Genomic DNA, 22,358 nt, shown 5'->3' on the forward strand with positions numbered 1-22,358 from the left:
TGAACTCCAAACACTTCTGAGAAAAAAAATGCCACAGTTTTAATTGGAATAGGTGCTACTGAAAATTATTTCGAAATTGTTAAAAGCCCTTTTTACTTTTAAAACGAATAAATATAACCATCAGTATTATTAAATATATAAATATATTTATTTCGTTTAAATATTGGTAATAAAATTGTCGCAATGCAATAGTTATCAGAACTTTAAAATCTGTGTGTTTTTTTTTCAAACTATAATGAATTCAATTCATTAAGAGAAATATTACAGGGAAGATGACAAATTGTCCTTGTCGTCTTAGAGGACATCTTTGTTCGGCCAGGCCCATCTCCTTTTTAACCGCCATTACTTTTTTTCCCGTCCTTCATTAACTGTGGAATTAGTTTACTGGGCTGTGAGGACGGCATCATGTGAGTCTCGGCGATCCCACTGTAAACAGGAGGAGAAGCAAGGAGGCACAAACACAGGAGAGAGGAGCTCCTGGGATGATATGCAAACAGAGGCCTGCTGATGTGGCCCAGGACTCATTCGACTGGTGTCCTGCTCACAGTTGGCCAACATTTGCACAGTTTTGGGTCGCTTGGCTGGCCGCCGTTTCGCCGTCGCTGTTGCCGTTTCTGTTGCCGTTGCCGTTGCCGTTTCTGTTGCCGTTGCCGTTGCTGCTGCCTTGTTATTAACATGGCTTATTGCTGGCCATAATGGGCGCAGCTCCTCCCCCTGTCAACCTGTTTCCCCTTCCCCTTCCACTCGTCTTCGTGTTTGGTGTGTACTACTAGTGTGTGTGTGAGTTGTGTTTACTCCTGCGGTTGTTAGCCTGTGTGCTCGCTCGTTCGTTTGTATTTTTGTTTGTCGAGCGGTCGTGCATACACACACATACACACTCACACACACACATACACATATATATACCGTAGATGTTTGGCCAGCAGATTTCCCCAGCGATTGCCTTTGAAGCTCCTGCAGTTGCCCCTGCTGTTCCAACTACTCCTCGCAATTTTTTTCGAGCTTCCCCCGTGTTATTCCCTCAAGCTCACTTTGTTAAGCGTCCTTCGGAGCATCCTAAACTTCTTGGTTAAACAGTTTGGCATGGCTCTCCCTAATATAAATTTAAATTGGCCTGCTCGCACACACGAACTATTTTTCCCAGAGGAGAATGAAAATTGCAGCCAATTTCAGTTCATTTTAAGCACAATCAATTGAATTAAAACACGAAATGGCAAACGCAATTGTGAATTGATTGCATTGACAATGGAAATTATGATTGATTTAAAGCCCACCCACTTCTGGCCAAGCCGGAAAACAGTCTGCACTCATGTTCATTTTAATAGTTGTCATCAGCGACAGCGCCAGTGTCATCGCACCATCAATATGACAATGTACAACGTGGCGTATGCTTGACAACAATGAAAGTGGGGATAAATGCCATTCGTGCTCGGCAACATTGTGCACGGGTTATTCTCAGTCCCGCTGCCCCGCAGGACTTCCTCTTCCGCGGGAAGTGCATAATCGACATGAAATAAAAAAAAATGACAATGTCGAAAGTTTGCGAACCCTTCTCATAGTATTTTTCCAAGCAAAAGTTGCAAATACATATAGCCAATTGTTTGCAGCAGCAGCACTATATTTTTCTATTTGAACATGATATTTGTATAGGTTATATAAATGATATTTATTTAGTTTAAATATGAAATTATTTAGTTTAAATAACTATCAAATTTTATTTAAATTTAAAAAAATATTTCTTTAAAGTATGAATTATTTGTTAAAATATAAATATGTCCATTTTATTGTCTAATATGTTTTAGTTTTTTCAAACTTGTCTATATTTGATGTTTAAAAAAAATACGACACATCTTTCTGCTAAGTATGAAAAAATTTAATTTTAACAATTCACACATAACAATTCCAGAAAATAAGAAACAAAATACGAATTTCATGTTTTAAGAAACAGAGGAAAAAAAACAATTTTTTCAACACTGAAAAGCCAGGCATCGGAAATTAAACAACATGGCGTCCGACATGCTGCACTTTCATTTCGCATCGATTGTGTTGCATACTTATGTGCGCCTTCCGCTTTTGATTTCGGCCATTCAATGTGCATGCTCTTGGTTAATTAAACTCACCTTTTGGCAGCAATCCGTTCTCAATGATGCGAGCCTCGAGGAGCAATCGCGGCAGCAGCAGGCAGAGGGCAATCAGGATGTGGACGAAGGCCGCCGTGGGTCCTCCATGGGTCCAAAGTGCCCGAAGGGTTCCACCCCGCGATTCCTCCTCCAAGCCATCGTGGGGCGATAGAGTACACCGCCGCTCCCTGGCGCCGGTGGCCAATTTGATGCCGTCGTTTGCCAAGTTGCCAACCTGTCGAGCAGTCCACAAAATGCAATATTATTAAAATGAAATATACATATAATTCGGTTGCCACCCTCAGCAGATTCAGTGGGCTAAAAAAGGGGAAGGCGTTAGAGTTCACATTCTCGTATGCAAATGATCTGCCAGTTGGTTTGGATTAAGTTAGGCAGTGCCAAGGACTTGGCAATGAGTGCTTATTGATTCGACCTCGCTTTCGCTTTTGCCCCATGGGCGGAAATTGAAAATTTCCCAAGACCCACTCAACTTCCTGCCAAATGTGCATGCATATGCAATTCAGTTCTCCCTAATATGCGGTGGAATAATTTACTGCTACTGAAAGCAATAAGTTCGAATAAATAATAGAAGTGGAGAAAGCTGGGAAAATTTAAATGGCAATGATGCTACTATACAAAAAATTTTAATAATTCCCCACTAAACAAATAATTTTTCAATTTCAATAGAAGCTCTTAGTTTTTTAAGGTCCATTACACAAGGTTGACAAGATTATGATTCACTATATTAATAAACAATAAAAAAATGCATAGAAAAATATTCGTTAAAAAAATACTTTATTAAAATATGCATTTTACTCAGATCTATACAAAAAAGCTAATTAAAAATTTTGATTACCACTACAACCCGATTAAAATTTACTGAATTAATGTTTAATGTTTCGCGCTGCAATCTGACATATAATCAAAGTGCTCAGTTACTATATCAATTATACCCAGTAGTTAAATACAACATCATTGAAATCGTAAAACCAATTAGAACTAAAACTTAATATTCAGACTGTTCAAAATCACAAATTTCATTCGAAATTGAGTTTTCGGTGATTGCGTTTCCTACAATTTACTGAATAAATTACTCAACTGAGCATTTATCAAATGGGAGAGGCATTCCATAATTGCCACTGGGACATGACAGAAAGAATCCTTGGTTCACCGCACAACAGTCCAACTGAGCGACAGACAATTTAGGGTTTTTATCCCTTGGGAAAGGGGCAATTAATAAAAAAAAAGAGTTCGCAAAATGAAAACCACTAAAACTGCGAGAAAGCTTCAATTGAACATGTGTAGAGCAGAAACAAAAGTGCGAACAAAAAGTACTTTAGTGTTGTGTTTGTGTATTTTAATGCATTTTTTATGCCCTCAAAATGCAAACACATCGCGATTAAAGCGACAGACTGAGAGAAACCAAAGCATTGCGCATACGACGCGTTGGCGCATAAACAACAACAGCAACAAAATAAAGGAACCGTTGCACGTGACAAATGGGCAAATGAAATATTTATATACGCGCACCCATGCAATATACATGCATCTATTATTTCTCATATATATTCTCACGCTCTTTCCACATTTATTTGCGCGAGCTTTAAACCAAATAAATAAAAAAAAACACACATAGAAGGAACGAGCATTAAAATCACGTGCAACACATATGTATATATAAATAAATGCGAACTGTCGGGCTTTTAAATTAAAAACAAGCAGACATCAGCATGATGAAGGAGCTCCATCTGAATCAGGATCTGAGGCGAAAAAGACCAGGAGCAGAAAATGGAACCCGACTCGTTCACTTTGTTTTGCTGCGCTCCGGTTTCGGTTTTGTTTCGTTTGGTTTGGCTTGGTTTGGTTTTGGGTTTCGTCTCGTTTCGAGCAGCAACAATGATTGCAATTTGCAAAAAGCGAAATGCACTCAAAGTGCTCACGGATAGCGAATGCGGTGAGTTGAGAGCCAGGCGGATAATGCATTTAAATGTGCAAACATTTCGCGGCTCCTTCACCGCCGACGAATCATCTCTAAATCATGTCACTGCGTATTCCCGCTCATTAACGTCTCAGACATGAAGGACCCTCAAGGATATATTTTAATTTGAGCAAGAACTCAAAACAAACACTGCAAAATGTTGATAAATGTTTCTCAAGCCAAATTTAATGAGATATTTTAATTATTATTTATCAGTGACTGTATTTTTGATAATTTTCTTTTGTTAATTAAAGACAAGTGTCATTAGTTAGATTTCTAATTAAATATCTGACATATAGTACAAACATTAAAAGAAAAATAAAATATGTATTTATGTTTGTGTCTATTATTTTCTAAAGTATTATTTTTATTTCGCCATTACATTAAACACATACTTTACTGTCTCTTCATATCCTCAACTTTGCTTATGGGAAAACTCGCTTCTGGCAACGAAAACTTTCCCGCTTGCAACACCTCAGCTTCAGTTGGTCAACCATTTAGTTAGGGGCAACATGCTGCAATCGGTATGCGGTCCATTCTGGCACCCCTTTTTGGATCCACTCGTTTAATTTCGAATGCTGTGCAAATATGAAAGTCGCAAAGTTTTCGCATCTCGTTGTTATGGCTGTGACAGTTTGCCAGTTCCTGCTCTTTTGCCCGCCTTTGCCAGCTTTCCCCGGCTTTCCCACCGCTTTTCCCACTTTTCAATTGCCCCAAGCCTTATCGGTCGACACATACTCGTACCCGTAGGAATGAACGTAATTGTGACTGGTCTGATGGTCCGTCTGCTGGCCAAAAACAAAAAAAAAAAAAAAAACAGAAAAGAAAAAACAACAAAACTAAGCAAAACTATGAACTTCTGGTCCTGGTCCTGTTGCTCGTTCTGATTTCGGGAGTCGAGTTCCTAGTTCCTAGTTTCTGGTAGGGAGCCGATAGCCCCGCCTCAATGGTCAATGTTGGGATTTTAGTTTGCAACCAATTTCGGTTCGTTGTCGTTGCTGTTGCTGTTGCCTTTTATTAAACGTTCGGTGACGTGTGATGAAGTCCCCTCCCGTCCCCCTTTTCCCCCTCGGCTGTCTGTGTTTTCCCCCTTCTCTTTGTCACTCTGCTCGTTGGCGGTTTTTGGTAGTTTTTCCCACCCCAAACCACCCGCTTTCCTCGCTTTTCATCGCCCTCTGTCTGGCCGCTGACTGATAGGCAGCTTTTGCCAGGATTTTTTGACTGCTCTTGATGATGTTGTTCATGTTGTTGATGCTGCTGCCGCTTTTGTGGTTGTCTGGCGGCGGTAAAAAAAGGAAATATTTGCATACAATTTGTATACTCTTTTGTAGTGTCAAAAAGCCCACGCAGCGATTTTCGTGACGGGGCCATAAATATTAATATGGAAACCAATGGAAAATTGCAGAGCTTTGAGTGCGATCTCTTTTTCGGTTTACAAATTTCAAGCAAAAATAAATTAAATCCTTTGAAAATAAATTTTATTGAATTCTGAACGATTTTTTATGAAGCCAGATTGACTTTTATCACATAGAATTACAATCTTTTTCTTCAAAATTAATTTATTTCTATAGCAGTAAAAAAAACTCATAATATATAAATAACACATACATATTAAGAACAGAATTTTCGCTTTAAAAATACGTGTGCCAGACGGTAAAAGGATTGCAAAGAAAGCCCACTCAACCATACTGTCGCCTACCAATATTTCCGTTGCCAAGCCAATACCCTTGCTCTAAAAGGAGTATAATCAACTCTTTCTGGGCAAGAACGGTCCGTACTTAATGGAATTATGCATTCGAGGACTGAAAGGAGCAACGGATTGCGGGGGACAAGCGACGCCGCTTGCAGCTGGCTTCCTGTGATAGGATCCCTGGTCAGTCTGCTGTCACAGCCAATGGACAGTCTGTGGCGGGCCATAAACTGAACCCATTCCCTTCACTGAAGCCACTCAACCCACTCTACACCCCACTCCACTCACGATCTCCCACAACAGAGACGCCGGCAGCTTCCTTCCATTTCGCTTGTTTTAAAAACAAGCCAATTATTTGTGAAAACTTTCAGATGGAGCGGGTGCAGGGAAAAACAGATATGGGGTTGAGGACCTGGAATGACAGCCACTATGGGAGCAGTCGTATCACCAGGACAGACAAAAAGTGGTAGAAAAATGGGGAGCAGACACCTTGGAAAATACAACACAAGATGAGATATAATAAAACAAATGTATGACGCAAAATTTAAATGTATTTCTTCAAGACACATATTTTGGCAAATTGTTATTTCAAGATAATACTAAAAACATAGGAATATCTCATATTTAAACAAATCAATAAAAAGTATTGTTCTTTTCTTTTTGCAGTGCAGACCATATTCACCTCCATTTCTGTGGCCCTCTGCATATCTGTCTTTCATTTTAAGTGGCTTTTACCAGAAACAAGGAGTGAAAGAGTAAAAGGCGGTGGAGTAAATGCCATTTGTCGGTGATTGTGTTTTTCTATCGAACGTTTGCCATCATCGTCTGCCATACACTTTATAAATAGATGATAAATAAACTACAAACCAACTATGTACGAGGTATGGGATCTACACTATACTCGTCGCTTGGCCAGAGGGAAATGAAATGGGGAAAACCATAATTGCATTTATTATGCTGATAAAAACAGAGACACTGGGAAAGCGGTGGAAGGAGCACAGACACACTCACTTAACCCCATTCACACACACAGAGGACACACCAATAGATTGGCATAACCATACGACGAGTGTCCATGTGTGTTTTCAGCCATTTTGCGGATCCTGTGAAAAGGACCCGCAACGTATGGCACTCCTGGTCCTGCTGATGCTGCTGCTGCCGCTCCTGCTGTTTTTGTTTGCAAATAAATTTAATAACAAGAATAATGCCACTAAATATAATTCACACAAACACAAAGAGCAGCCACTGCAGCGCCAGGGACAACAAAAAAAATTTAATTATTGAGTGCAACCCAGTACACTCACCCAGACAGAGGCCTCTGCCATAAACAGTTAATTATTGCAGGACCATGATCCCGGTTAAAGGACTATTTGGTAAAACAAAAGCGACCGTAACAACAACCACTTACCTTAAACACTGCCGATGTGAAAAACACTGGCAGCAGGATGAAGACCACTCCAGACAGGACAATTTGCAGATTCAACTCGGCCACGGGCTCGATTTTCCAGGGTATCAGAGAGCAGCCTACAAAATAAAGGGAATAAATATTCGTACATCGAGGTATTTTAGTAAAGTTATTTTAATTAAGCCAATCGGCAAACAAAAAGAAATGATATATGAAAAAAATTCCTTCAATTTTATTTATAAATTGTTAAAAAGAATGCAAACAGTTTCAAAATTGAGTTAAAAAAAAAAGAGGAAATATAAAACGCATTTGGTTGGCCTGCAAACGGAAAATCATTTTGAAAGGTATCTGAATCCGCTTCTATTCTACTAATTTGTTGCATAAACTCACCGAGGAACCTGTAGGCGCCGTGCATGGCCAAGTAGCCCTGGAACAGGGTCAGCAGGACCCCGTACCAGATGGACCAGAGCGAGTTGAGGTGCAGATAGCTGCCGGAATCGTGACCAGAATGCTGCAGACTGGTGTAGCGGCTCTGGTGGCGCTTCGACTTGATGTACTTGGCCTGGAGTTGCTGCTGCTGCTGCGTGAGGCTGCTGCTGGCGTTGGTGGCATTCGTCATCACCGAGTTGCACAGACTGGAGTTGTGGCTGCCGCCGCCCAAGGAAGAGGCGCCCGTTGTGGATCCCTGGTGCTTGCCACCCATTTTCGCTGGGGATTTTGGCTTTGTTTGGCTTTCAATGCTTCGCTGGCTTTTGTTGCCGCCACTCGGGTTTTTATCGCTCAGCGCGACAGCGAATAATGTTGACAATCAATTTCTGTCTATCGCCGCGCACTATTTATATTGATTTTGTATTGATTCAGAACACTGATTTTCTATTTACTCAAGTGCTGTTGCTGTTCCTGTTTATGCTGCTACTGATGATGATGATGTTGCTGCTGCTGCTGGTGGTGTTGCTGTTGCTGTTGCTGCTGCTCATGCTCATTGTTTTGGCCATTTCCCATTCCAGTGGCTGGCGGCGTGGAAAATATTTGTTCGTTGATATGGCTCATTATAGCGTCCAACGAAATTTATTTGCTGGCGCATATTTGTGGAAGCTCGTGTCGCTTTCCCACAGCTTGATTGACACTGATTTGCTGTGTCTGCAATGACAGAGTGGAAAATAGATGTGAAAATCAGTTGCGGTGAGAGCAAATCCAATAAATAATTCGCTTCAATAAATAGCTTAGAAATTCAAATGTTAATTTAGATTGCAGTCACAGATTAATCGCTATTATTTTATTTAAAGCGTAAATCAATGGAATTTTAATGTGTATATAAAATTAGTTCGTTTATTCTAAAAAAAAAATGAAGAGATTTAGTTATTTGAGTTGTTCTAATTAAACATTTCATCAAACAGTCAAATCATCACAATTAAAATACGACTGCACTTTTGAGTGTACACAATTTTTAATTAACCATTCAATTATGTAATTAGGCAGGCCATTATCAATCTGAAAAGCATTTTAAAAATATATGACATTTTTAAAGCCCCCTTAAGCCATAAATAATTAATCGTCGAACGCAAATCCGCGCCGTATTTTACGTATTTTAATTAGTCACCTACGGAGTTTTTGCTGTCGCTGCTGGCCAATGGCCAAATTGACGCGTTCAAATTGGCAACTATTTAAATAAGATTACAACTCCCAAAGTGGCAATGAGAATGAGGTGTGGGTAACTATAAATCAATCCGCTGGGGGAAATCGAGGAGAAATTGCAGCCCGAACGGTGTCTGTAAACCAATTTGGCACATGAGAGTTGCAGTTCCTGCTGTTCCTGCTGCTTTTGGGCGTTGGGTGTTGCATGTTGCTGTTGCACGTTACCATTGCTGCTGTAGCTATTGCTGCTGTTGCTATTGCTGTTGCTTCTGGGTGTTGCTGGCGCTGTTGACTGTCGCATAATTAAGGCAAAACCTTGTTGCCAGACAGACAAATGCGTTGCGAGAGACGCAGTGGGAAATGGGCGAAACGGGGCGGAACCTCCAGGGAAAAGCCTCCTTTGTCTGGGCCCTTGTGTTCCTGCCACATCGGTGGCAGCATAATTATAGGCCAAAAGGACACTCGACAAAAGAAATTATTTTACCAATCTAAATAAAATCATGAAAAAAAGGGATAAGCCCTTTGTAATCGCATATCTCTGTTTTATTACATTTTTTCACTCTTTCTTTTTCGACGTTGAAAATTGATTTATTCAATTTATGACCAAATTGATCAAATATCAAATTTAAATCAAATGGAAGAATTTAACTATAAAGCCAATATTGAGTTCATGTGGCTTTCAAAGGATTTTTCGTAGATTAAACAGATCGTACGTTTTTTTTTTAGGGGATTTATTTTGGACTGACGATTTTCAGCAGTGCACTTTACTTTGGCGCAAACTGTGAGGTGGGAAAACTATTTGCAGCTTTGCGTGTTGCAGTTGAATCTAACATGTGTAGAACCGTTAACATTTATGCCGCCTTTCAGCAAATGTTGCGTTTTGTTCAACACAACCGCAAGTTGGCCAAAAGGGAAATGGGAAACGCAGTTCCTTGGCCTTCCTTCCCGCTTTTCCGCTCCCCGTTTGCCATGCAAAAATAATAAAATGTTTGCAATTTGTTCGCGTCGACGCCGTTTGTAATTAAACGTGTTGCAACAACAAAGTTAACAAATGGGCGAGAATGCGCCTTTATTCGCGTTCTTCTCGCTGCCCAGTAATTGACCCGATTTAATTGATAATGGCTGTTGTTCAGCATCGTGATGTCAAAAGCCCAAACGACAGCGAAATGGCAGTTAAATCAGTAAATCACTTTAACATCTGCAGTAAACCATGGAAGAAGTAATAAGTTCGAAATTGCATTACATTCTGGTACAATGAAAGCTGTATTGTTATGATTAAAGCAGGCAGTAAATCAGAATAAAATATTCAATATTCATTTTCGTCATTTCATTGCTAATTAATGATCAGTTATATCCAAATTAATATTTTTACATGTCGCTCAAGGGTTCACAACCAAACTACAAGTTCATAAATCAAAAATGAAATTATTATCAAGTAACCAAAATACTCTCCCACAGATCGATATTTGTTCACAAGCTATATTCTGTGAAAACCCAATTGCTAGTTAATCCTTGAAACCTAATATACTCGACGTTTGAACACAATCTGCTACCTTATCCACACAAACTCCAGTGGCAATGCAAACATTGTCCTCCAGGATCCTGTGAGTCCCTTTCCGTTCAACAGTGCCTTGTGTTGATATTAATTTTATGTTAATTACAATCTCCACCAGACTCCGGAGCAACGAGTCCTGTTTCATGTTTGTTGTCTGCGGAACAGTGGAGATCCGGGGGCCATGTGGCATCATCTTGGGGAAAAGGGGGAAACGGAGGGTGGTTAATGTGCACCCATGGCAACTCATCCTGGCACTCCCCGGAGTTCCTTCCTCCTTCCTGTTTTGACATACTCGACATCAGATTAGCCAGCCGCAAAAGTCATAAATGCAGATGTTTACATTTCTTTTTCCCGCTCCACCTCCTCCGTTCTTCAGTGGCTTCCTTTGGGGCATTTCCTTTGTCTTTTGGCGGTGCAGCAGAAAGGGGAAGGGGAATGGGCTGGCAGTGGGTGGCATTTTGGGGTGGCTGAGATGGAAGACGGAAGGCGGTGTTTTCGGAGGTTGGTCGAGAAGATACGCCAAGAACTTTGCCCCTGTCCTTGAGGCAATTTGTCGCGTTCGCACGACTTTTACGCAGATGAAACAGCCACTTTATGGCCGTCAAGAGGTGTGTGAGTACACAGTGAGAAATCATAAATAAAAATTGAATTTTGAAGAAAATCTTTTCTTGGAGCTAAAGTATGTTACCCGTAATTTACTAGTAAAGAAATTTGTTTGCCATTTTCTAGTTTCAAGGTATTAATGACAAGCTTATATTCAAGTTCATTAGTCAAAATTTATTTTGTCCAGTGCATGTGTGTTTGTCCCTGGCATTTCCTTTGTGTGTTCTGGCGTAAAATTAAAATGTTTTGCTCTGCAAGCAGGGCAAGATAGCGCTCCTCCTTCGTCGTCCTTTTTTGCCCCTCTGCTGCTGTTAATGCAAATTAAAAACTTCACTCAACTGCAATTATTTGGTTAGCACAGTTCGCTCTGTCTTCCATACTTTCTTTGCCACTTTCACATACTCCACTTCTCACTCCGCTCGAATGACTCATTCTTTGGGGTTTTCTTATTTTGCCCCCTCTAAAGGCGCAGACTCCGGTTCACTCGAGCATTCCGCCCCCGAAAAGAAACAGAGGGAAAAGAATACAACAAAATATGCTAAATGGCACTTGGCACCCCACAATCCCCCCGTCTCATTTCCCCGCATTTCCTCCTCACTTTTTTTCCGGCTGCTTCCCCTCTTGAATTTCAGGCTCACACACATTGCCTTTGGCATACTCAAGTGGGCCACTCCGGCTAATTTATATGGGCGAGCAGCTTCTTTCTTTCCACTTCTGCTTCATTTGTCTTGTTGTGGCAGCAAACCCTTCTTTAATTTTCACTACCACTCCCCATTTATTTTTGATGACCGAACGGTCACTGCTGAAGAGCTGGACAAAGAAAAACATTCACAATTTCCATAGCTGTGCAATTTTCTTGATGCATGCATATATATTTATTTAAGCTGGCATTGAGATGGCTCTTCTGCTTTTTCGCCATTTTGCATAAATGAAAATGTTGCATTTCAGTCGCCGCATCATTTACTCTCGTCCTTTTTTCTCCTTTCAAAATCAAACACAATGGAAACTCGCTTTCTTCTGCTGCATCTTGGCAGTTGGTTTTGTTACTGGAAGCGTGACAAATGTAAACACACTGAGAAAAATGTTATGAGACTTTGAAATTTTTAAAAATAAAATTAAGAAAAAGTAATGAAGCAATTTATTGTTAAACTTGCATCTTGTTTTGAAAAGTTTATCTTAAACTTAGCGAAAATATTTTATTTATTTTAGTTTCTACAATGACCTACGAATTTTCTCAAGTTTCGGTGGAGATTTTCCGACTGCAGCAGCATCTTGCCTCATGCTGGCCAAAATTTCTATTCACCCCTCTGCAACATCGTGACTCACTTGTTAAATGTATTTTCAGCAAGAGTTGCCAACAAACATGGACAAAGGAAAAAAGGAGAAGAATTTATTTTCTGCATTGGCTGGAAAAACTTTTTGGCTTAGCTTGTTGGTGGGGGAGAAGAGAGGGGAGGGGGTTGCACGTGGCATGTTTTGAATTGGATTTACACATGTGCCGAGTTAATACGTGTTACCCCCCTCTTTACCCCGCTGCTCCACCATCTGATGACATTTTTTTCAATTTCAACTTTCCAGCAGGCAATACGTGAGTAAGCTAAAAATGTGTTGCCGACTTTTTCGGGCTGCCGGAAAATTCCCAACAAAAATTTTCAACAAAAATAGGTACAATTAATTTTGATTTATTATACGGGGCAGTAGGACCAGCACTATCATTATGTAAACTTACCCAAACATAACTCATAAACTGTTATTAAAATCAATTTCTTTTATTCGTAGAGAGTAACTAGGTCATAAATGCCCTGGGAGACCCGAAATGACCAAAAAACATGAAGAAACAAAAACAAAATAAAGAGTAAGCCGCATGGGAGTGGGAAAATTTATGACTGCAATTAAATCGCTACCAGCGGGCAAATAAAATTAAAATAAAACATAATAAACTATATAAATTAGAATGCGAATCGCATAAAATGGCACCAAATAAAACCGGAGCACATTGTCTGCATGTAAATTATCGCATCGAGTTTACCAACACTGCACCAACCAAATACCACCCCCTGAAAAACCAAGCCCCCTTGCCACCCCTTTCGAAATCCAGGGCAACAACAAATGAGCCACATGCCACCACTTGCAGGCTAAGCCAAATATCGCGTTGAAATGTTACCAATTTTGAAAGGGCTTAAATTGCGTTACACGCGGGATATATACAATGGGGTTCAGAGTTTAAGGGGGGAGTTCAGAGGGGTTGGAGCACCCCACAATGGCAGGGCTAACAACAACCACCCCCTCGCGGACATTCTGTCGCTTGCATTCCCAGAGTACACTTGCCCTCGGGTTTCGGGTCGTAAAAATACCGGGGAATTTATCGCATTCGAATGGATTTGCCGAGGGGTGAAGTGTGTGTGTGTGTGTGTGTGTGGTGGTGTTCTGTTATTGTGCAATCGTCGTAGTCAGCGGTTTGTTGTTGTGCACATTGCATGAGTGAGTTTGGCAGGCTCGAAAAATATTCAAAGCGAAAACTTTTACCGCTTAAGAAAATCGATGAGTCCTCACCCTTTTCTGCCCCGAACAACATCAATGGGTTCCAGTAAACCACCCTTCCGGTTTTCACAGGTGGGCTGGCTAAGGGCTCAGGACACGCCATATTAAGCGGCATTTTGTTTTGACATTTCCTCTGGGTTTCCTACTTTTGCCGCAAAATCAAAACAAGAAAAGAAAAGGAAAAAGCTAAAAAAAAAAAAAAGCGACATTTTGGGAAAGAGTAAAGGTTAAAAGAAAACTGGAACTGCGCACTTAGCAAAAAAAAAGGAAAAACAGAAAAAGAAAGGCATACAAGAAATAAGAAAGTAAGAACAACATGAATGCCGCTTTCATCAAATGTTGCACAAGTAGTACACGAAAGGGCGAGCGGAAAATTTAACCTTTTAACATGGGTCATCAAGAAAAAGGGGTCGAGTTTACAAGATAGAAAATCATTTTTGTTGTGCAACACAAATTGCAGAAGACATTCCTGAGAATCCAGTAAAATCTGTAAAATTCCTTCAACTTAGTAAAATAATTTACTAATTTTTAAAGAGCTTAAGTTACTTTAAATACAAATTCATTATCTTCATTATTTAATTTTTTGTTCAATTTTCTAGCCTCTGGCAAAACGGTAACCCATTTATTTCTTTCCTTTTGTACCCCTGGCCATTTTGCCAGAGCCGCAATCGCTGCTCCTGACAATTATTTCCTTTCAATTTCAACGGCTAAAATTGGTTTTTTAATTAAGCCATAGTAGAAATGATCACAGTGCCGGGAAAAACAATATTTCCCGGCTCTGGCCGTCCAACGGCAGTGGATATCCCAACAGCGATGAGGCACGAGTTAACCGACTGACCAACTGACTATGACGATGAGCAACTCATGTGAGTGGTAAACAAACAAACAGAAGGGAAAACAAAGCGGAAAAAAAGGAAAACTTCTGCCTTCCAGCTGAAAATGAAAAAGGCAGCAGACTGAGAGTGTGGTAGCTGGCGAAATTGGTGGCTCATAATGGTTGCATTGCAATTGAAATCAACTTTGGCATGTTCGTTTGACGGCCGTGCTGTGAGCACAACAACCGCAACTCAACGGGGCGTATGCGCAATATTGATTCATAAACACATTTCGGCACGTTAAACCCCAAATACATGTTCACATAGACATATGAGTATAGAAAGCAGAATGATGTGACTTGACCAGGATTTAATTGATTTTGTATTGTGTGCGAAATTGGAAAATCTGTTACAAGCATTTTCACTAAAGCCATCAATAAGCCATTGAATAAATTATTCACACTCGATTCTGCACATTTCTACACATTTTAGCAATAAATTGAAGCAATTTTCTTGCATGCAAGAGGGGGAGAGTGGGGATAACCGCACAAAAACAATTGCAAATGTTGGGATTTAGATGACAAGTTCAATTATTTGCCAGACTGACAAAAGCAAACGAAAGCAATGGCAACAGCAACAGAAACAGACGGTTATCGTCAATCAGGAAATTTGAGCCAAAAGTATTTTGCTCAAGGAATAAACCGCAGCAAAGCAAAAAGACGAGACAAAAGCAAGCTAAAGGCCAAAACCACAGGGCAATGAAGGATCAGCCAGCCAAGTGACAGGACAAACTGAAGCTAAACCTAAACCTAAGCCCGAACCCGAACCAGAACCAAAACCAGAACGAACCCGACCTGACCCAATCTTCCAGCTGGTGGAAGCTATTAAAAATTGCACATGCCAGTAAAATTGAGACGGAGCAGCCGAAGTCGAGAGCAGAGGTTTCAATTTCACTTAATAACAAAACCGCAAGAGCCAGCGGGTAGAGGGAAAGTCATCAACAAAATGGGGGCCAGGAGTCGAAAAAGGAGCTGCGAAAGATGAGAAATGGCCAGTGGTCACATTTGAGAGGACAACAAAGTTGTTGCTCCAGCTGGAAATACAAAGCGGAAAAATGCAACCACAGCTGGCAGCTGCTTTTCCTGCAAAACTACCTACAACTGCTTTTAAGAGGGGATGGATGCACTGAGAACCAATTGCTATAATATCTAGAGGTTTTCAAAAATTTTATAAAGTATGGATTATGATATATTTTTTAAAAATATGGAAAATACATTTTTTTTATTTAATAATTATTTGAACAAATCAAATTTTATTTGATATAGAACTTTTAAGATTTCAAGCAACTTGAAGTTTCTATTGTAAACCAAAAATTTGTACTTCTGAGTTTAAAGACTCCATTTTAGAAGACACAATCAGCATACAAGCAATTTATTCTCGATTTTAGATATCACATTTTCCTGCAGTGTTAAAAAAAGGAAAACGTAAGCCAAGTCAGCAAATCAAATGGCATGCAGATGCAGATGCCAAGTGCGTTTGGTTAGCAAAGAGGATTGTGAGGGGCACAGAGGAATTGGGAATGGGGAAGGGGGGCCGGGTTAGTTCAGCTGGCTGCCACATGAATGCCGATAGTTTTCAGAGATTATGACACGAGAATGCCACAAGCAGGACCCAACGACAGACAAAGACAGCTGGCGGGTAAGCGAGCGGGATTTCGCAAGGGGATGGTAAAACTTTCAAGCAATGAACACATTTGCGCATATTTGCATAAAACTCGCTGCAAGGATGCAAGCTGCAAACGAGGAGAAAAAGGATGAGAGTGGAGGGAGAAGGGGACTTGGCAGCAAAATGGCAGTGCAACTCAAGCACGGACATTAAAAATGGCTCACTCTGTCTTCACGACGCCTCAATGCACTCCCAGAAATTCGATTTTCAAATGGAAATCAACCGGCGAACGAAAGGAAATTGCCTATCGGAAATACTGCTTAACTGGCGTTTTCGTCTAAATCTTCCAAGAAGTTAAATCTCTTACTTTTGCTTAAGCTGAGCAATTCAAGACTTAAAAACAATAAATAAATATCTTAAAAGATACATTTTAGCATTTATATCATAATAACAAAGATCGAGTTCCATCAACATGTTATAAAACTAAATATTTATCAATTTTTTGTTTCCAAAAAAATCTAGAGTATCTCGTTTATCGGAATCGATTCGGCCGTTCGTCAGGAAATATTTTCCATAAAACTTGATCAACTTGGATGAACATGGGGGCACAGTATAAAAAAAGGAAGAAGAAAAAGATGAGGGAGTGGTTGGGCGGTGACTTGGTACTTATTGGGAATTGTGGGAGTTCATGCCTGAGGAAAACTCATAAAAACTGCTGACAACAACAAACAAAATTACAAAAATGTATTCCCTGAATGCTTTAAGCCCTGCGTGTGTGTGTAAGTGAGTGTGTCCTTTGCTATCGTCTTTATCTGCACACAAACACAGTGGAAGTTTATAAGGTTCCATAAGCTACGATTATTAAAAATGGAAAATATTTTTCTATCGAGCAAAGGATTCTGTGAGCCAAAGAAGCAGGAGAAAGCTGTTTTACTTTACCCATTTGATGGTAGTTTATGCATATGAATGAAGTTGTTTGGCACTCAACTTGGACCACACAACAAAGATGGAAGCGATAGGCCAAGATAAGATGAGAGGAAAACGAAGTTAGGAGCAGACAAAACTGTAGCAAAAGGAAAACCCCAGACAATTTGCAATGAAATCGAGTAATGTTCCGGTGAAGGGAAAACCTCAACCCTATACAGGTCACAATTAAGTTATAGGAAAAGATAAAGCCATTTCGACTTGGCTGCAGTTTAAGTTTCAGACTTAGTTAGTGGCTGGGAAAATAAAACTTTTTCCAAGCGCACAACAGAGCAGAGCATAACCAAAGTTGGCTAAATTGTGGATAAAAATGCATTATTCATTTAAGCCGACCTTCTCCACCTCCTCGTCCTTCCTATTTCGCTGTATTTCATTCTTTTCTATATATTCGCCCTCTCTTTTCCTTGCACTTCATCCCAGCCATTAGTCAAAGCGTCAAGCGTAAAATGCTAAACTGAAATTTTGTGTTGAACAAATGTTGACAGCTAACGCGGCAAACTCCGCCTTCGTTCCATCGCCCCGACCCGATTTTCCCACGGCTTTCCCCCACCATTTCCCACTCCATTTTCCCCGCGACTTTCCACAGCCTGGGCAGCTCCATTAGGCGGCGCCCTTGACAGCTGCTGGCAGCGATGGAAGCTCTGCGACAAAGTGACGCAAAGTTTAATTGAAATTCTAAAAGGAATTTGCACAAAACTCTCGGCCGGATAAGCAGTAGGATGGCGGGGGCGTTGTACAAGGAAACACCAAAGGACCGACTTCCCGCAACTTCAAATTAGTTTTACATATTATTGGGTATATTGAAAAGAAAGCTAGATGTCTGTTCCGCCGCCAGATGGAAGCAGACTCGAAGCAAATCGTAAAACATCATTTAAAATGCGTGTTAGTGCCATCAAAAAGAAAGCATAAACCAAAACTTTTTAATTTGCATTAAAAATTGTTCCCAATACTTGGATTAAATTATTATTTCAGTTTTTCACTAACTTTAAAAGCAAAAAGTACGTAATAACATTACTTTTGCTTAGCTTTTTCAGAATTTAATAGACCTGCAAAAATTTAAGAACATTTAATTTAATCCCTCTTCCTAATCCTTTAATCGAATTTTATAAAATTTTCTACACTCCAATTAAGGTATTAGTATTTTTAAAAATAGAAACCACAATTTCTTAAGCCTAATGAATTGTAATGCTCCACTCAAGATGCAGCATAAAATTCCATAAAAAGTCAACTCAAATTCCCTTTGATTCATCAGCCACTTTTGGTTTCTTGGTTGCTTAAATTGCAGGTCGAAAGCCACTTGAAGAATGAAGAATGAAATTTCCATTTGGCCTTATGAAAATTAAATGAAGCCAAAGCTCCAAATTCCGAGCCGGCAAAAAGTGGATGAAGAATTGGGAGGAGGGTGAGAAAAGTCAAGTGCCGCAAACGTTTAGGTTTCAGGGAGTTAAGTGGGCGTGCCTCTCATATGGCGCAAGCTGTTCATAATTTGTTTCTCCGCCCACGGAAAAAATAAAGGAAAACTTCCAGCAAAACAGCAGGAACATTTTTCAAATTTTGTTCTTTGTTTATTTGCCGCTGGGCTTGACTCTTTTTGTCATTCCCTTTTTGCTCCTCTTTGCTTTTTGAAGTTTATTACATCCAACTTTCCTGGGTCGAAAGTTAAAGATTTTCAAATTGAAGCCGACAAATTTAATGTCGAGATAGGAAAATTCAGAAGTGACACACACGCACACTAATGAAATGCGAGATATCCAGCAAAAAGCTCGGATAAAAAGCAGGCTAAGAAAAGTTGGGGAGGCACATCTCCTGGTAACATGAAACTTTCTACTTGGTTTCTTTTTTGCAGGCCGAGAGGCTTAGAATCACAGCTGGCAGTTGAAAATAACACTTATCGACCAAAAAAGCGGAGCTGAAAAGAAGGGGAGGCCTCTATAAAAGTGGGTTTATAGATATGCGATCTTTGCTTTTTATTGGCTTTCATGGGTTGCCAAGGAGGTGGAAAGCTCGCTCGTCGTTTGTAGTTTTCGTACTCAACTTAATCCTTTCTTATTGAAAACCGAAAACGAGGCAAAAAGAGTGGCCCACCCAAAAGATAAATCTTTATGTGTCTGAATGGCTGTTTGGTTGGCACGTGCGGCCTGAAAAGCAGTTCACAGCTGCTTGTGGGCCACGCAATTGGATGGCAACGCTTTAGACCAATTCGCAGTCGGGCAAATTTATGACTTGATTACAATACGCATACGCCCCGTGGCCGCCGACAATGATAGCGAGTCGGAAAAACTGCGAATGGCGGAAAATTAAGGGGAAGTGCGATGGAAAAACTTGTGTGCCGGCTGCTCTAAAGCAAATGGCAAATAATGTAATAATATGACAGAAGAAAAGAAGCCTGATAATGCACAAAAAAAAAAACAACAACAATAGGTTGCAAAAAGCGAGCTAAAGTAATGGAGGAAACGAGGGCGTGGCTGTGTAAATTGTGGTGACAACAATTCAATTTAACGGCCCACTGAGTCCGTTGGTCTCGATGGATTCTGGCCTTTGTTTTCACTTCACCTCTTCTCGGATCCCTTTTTTGCACAGTGTTGTCTATTAAATTTAATTAAAATTAAATTCAATTGATTGCATTTTCTCTTGTCTGCTGCCAAACACACACTAACTTGCCTTCAATCCATTTAATTTTTGTTTAAAGCACCTGAAAAGCACATTTAATATGCTCTACGATGTCCAGTCTGGTAGCTGTCAAGTTATAATATGACAACCGAACTTGATTGATGGATGGATGGATGGATGGATGGATGGCTGGCTGGCTGGTGCACTACCATATGCCGCCAGACTCTTCAGTTGCTGTCCATATTTTTGGTCTGCAACTTGTTTCTTGATCATTTATGTCATTAAAAATAAGGCAAGCCTGACAATAAAGTAAAAAAAAATTTTGGGACACGTAGTTAAATTATTTCGTGTAAAAATATCGAAAGGTATGCTTTTTAGGTATGTAAAAAAAAATGGTAGCTTTGATTTTTCCGTAACCTTTTGACCCCATTTTTCTGCGCTTCCCAACGTCATTATTTTAAGCTTACGTGCTTAAATGTACCTCTGTTGAGCTGACAAAATGAAATGACACATTTTTTTGGCAGCGAATAAAGAAATTTTTCATTCTATCGAATTACAATTAAATTGCCTCCAATGACATGTTTTTCCCTGATCCTGCAGTGCCTATCCTTGTGCGTCTCTCCCCCTGTTTTCATTCCTCGTTTCGAAAACACACAGAGAGCCAAGCGAAAATATATACCCAAAAAGTATACAAAAGCACACAAGGACACACATAGAAGTCAAATCTAATAATCAGCTTGCCACCTAACGAATGTGAAAATGTTGAACGGTGGAAGTGCGAGGAGGAAATGCGGAAAGAGGAGTGAAATTAGGAAGGGGAAAATGCGGTTGCTGCTGGCGGTGACATTTGAATTTTTGGCCATTTTAGCGCAAATTTCTTCATTTTTTTCTGCTATTTGTTTCTGTGCTACCCAACTCATGATTGTTTGGTTTGGTTTGCCTTCGTGGGGTTTATTTCCTTTCTTTCAGGTTTTTCGTTTTTTTTTTTTCTTCTTTTTTGTGCTCTTTTGTCGGAAAATAACGTGACATGCATAAATAATTGACTTTTCACAAAATGCGCCATGGCAGCGCCAAACAAAGGCACCAGGAGCAAAAAAAACCAAAAACAACAAACACACGGAAGGAGGAGCGGAAATGAAATATGGCGGAATGGTAAAAATGGCGAAATAGTGAATGCCAAAATGGCGGCGGCCATATTGTATTTGTAAGCGGGAAGAAGCGGGACGGCGGTAACGCATCCAAAATGCCATAAAATATTTATTTGCAATGCGAAAGCAGCTGCCACATGACGAAGGAAAACCAGATGAACAAGAGATAAGAGAGAGACGACAACCAAGAAGAAGATGGAGAAAATGAAGAAGAGAAACGAAAGGATCAAGAAAATACTTTCAAATCGGCCTGCAGGCATTTTCTTGTGGCTTGGCTAAAAGGCAGCTAAAGCAAATATGCTTTCTGATTGACAATTAATCAAGTAAATGGAAACGTTATTGTTACCATCTATATAAACAAAGTATCCATATGAAAAGTACACAATATAACACAGTATAAATTTAGCCAAATGGACAAATCAATTTACCTAAATGAAAGCCAAACAAAGCGCAAACGTAGTGGAAAACGAAAATAACAGCGGTCTATAAAGTGAAACTAAAAGCATAAATATTTAGACAGAATCTATTTTATACAAATAAACCGATTAACCAATTGTTGGCTAAAGCTTTTACAACAATGTCGAATACCCACTCGAAGCCAAATTTTAGGAAATATTCGACGACACGAAAAGGAAATTTTAATAATTTTTTGAAGTACGAAAAATTTAAAAATAGAATTAGTATATCTTAGTACAAAGATTCCATCCAAAGTTGAATAAACTTTACCAAAAATATATACAAAATCTAAAATAAACCAGACTATTAATATTTATAACTTTATAAAGTAAATATTTTTATTTACAACTCACTTTGGTTCAATAAATTACTCGAGAGCACCGCCATAAATTAACGGTTTAAAAACATATTCCATAATCCCCGAATTTAAATGGGCAACCGTCGAGTCTGCCCCACATTTTAGTGCAGTATTTTTTTTTGTACAATTTGTCGCAAAGTTTTTTTTGTCACCCCCTCGAACCACTGACTTTTCTCGACCGCTTCTGGTTTTTATGGCCAATTTATAAACTCGACTTCGCTGCGAAAGTGCGCGAACAAATACTTTTACTTCTTTTGTGTCGTAATAATTTATAAGCCATTTTTACGAAACTGTTGCTGTTTTCTGGCACTTCTGGGGAAAGACTCACATGGGCCAAGGGCTGGCTCTCTCTTCAAATGGTCAATTTGTTGGCGGCCATTCACCATTATTAATGGGCGGCTTTGTACGTCTTTGTTCAGTTTTGTTGGCTAAAGAGGGAAGGGGCATGGAGTAAATTCAATTTTGGTTAAAATGTTTTCAATGTAACTGCTTGCCTGGAGTCCTGTAATTGCATATGGTGTGGTGACATATGCCAAAAATGTGACTGCAATTCAACCAGGAAACGAGAAACGAAAAGCGAGCAACGGAGCAACGAGACACGAACATTTTTGGAAGGACATTCTGTGCAGTCGACTGTACGAGGACTTGGATGTCTGTGTATTGTCCTTTCCGTGTTTGCCCCGTTGTGTTGTGTACTTTATGACTTGTAGTCACTCGAAATCCCCATCTCCACCGCCCACGTCGTCTAGCTTTATTTCTTTTTTTTTTTTTGTAGCATTTTCAAAAGTTTTTGCA

The 22,358-nt window shown here is 39.9% G+C and overlaps 1 protein-coding gene across 5 annotated transcripts in view; it reads right to left on the bottom strand.

Annotated features, from left to right (window-relative positions):
- The window catches only part of LOC108087220 (protein tincar), a 61,646-nt gene that overhangs the window by 13,437 nt on the left and 25,851 nt on the right, over nt 1-22,358 (bottom strand). For all 5 annotated transcript variants that reach the window (XM_017184495.2, XM_017184497.2, XM_017184494.2 and 2 more), the window contains 3 exons: nt 7,584-8,333; nt 7,197-7,312; nt 2,121-2,355 (listed from right to left, as the gene is read on the bottom strand). In XM_017184495.2, the coding sequence (XP_017039984.1) occupies nt 2,121-2,355; nt 7,197-7,312; nt 7,584-7,896 (664 nt within the window). In that variant the 5' untranslated portion in view covers nt 7,897-8,333. The remainder of the gene's footprint in view (nt 1-2,120; nt 2,356-7,196; nt 7,313-7,583; nt 8,334-22,358) is intronic.

Source organism: Drosophila ficusphila, unplaced genomic scaffold, assembly GCF_018152265.1.
Source record: "Drosophila ficusphila isolate 14025-0441.05 unplaced genomic scaffold, ASM1815226v1 contig_791, whole genome shotgun sequence".
NCBI classification, from domain to species: domain Eukaryota; kingdom Metazoa; phylum Arthropoda; class Insecta; order Diptera; family Drosophilidae; genus Drosophila; species Drosophila ficusphila.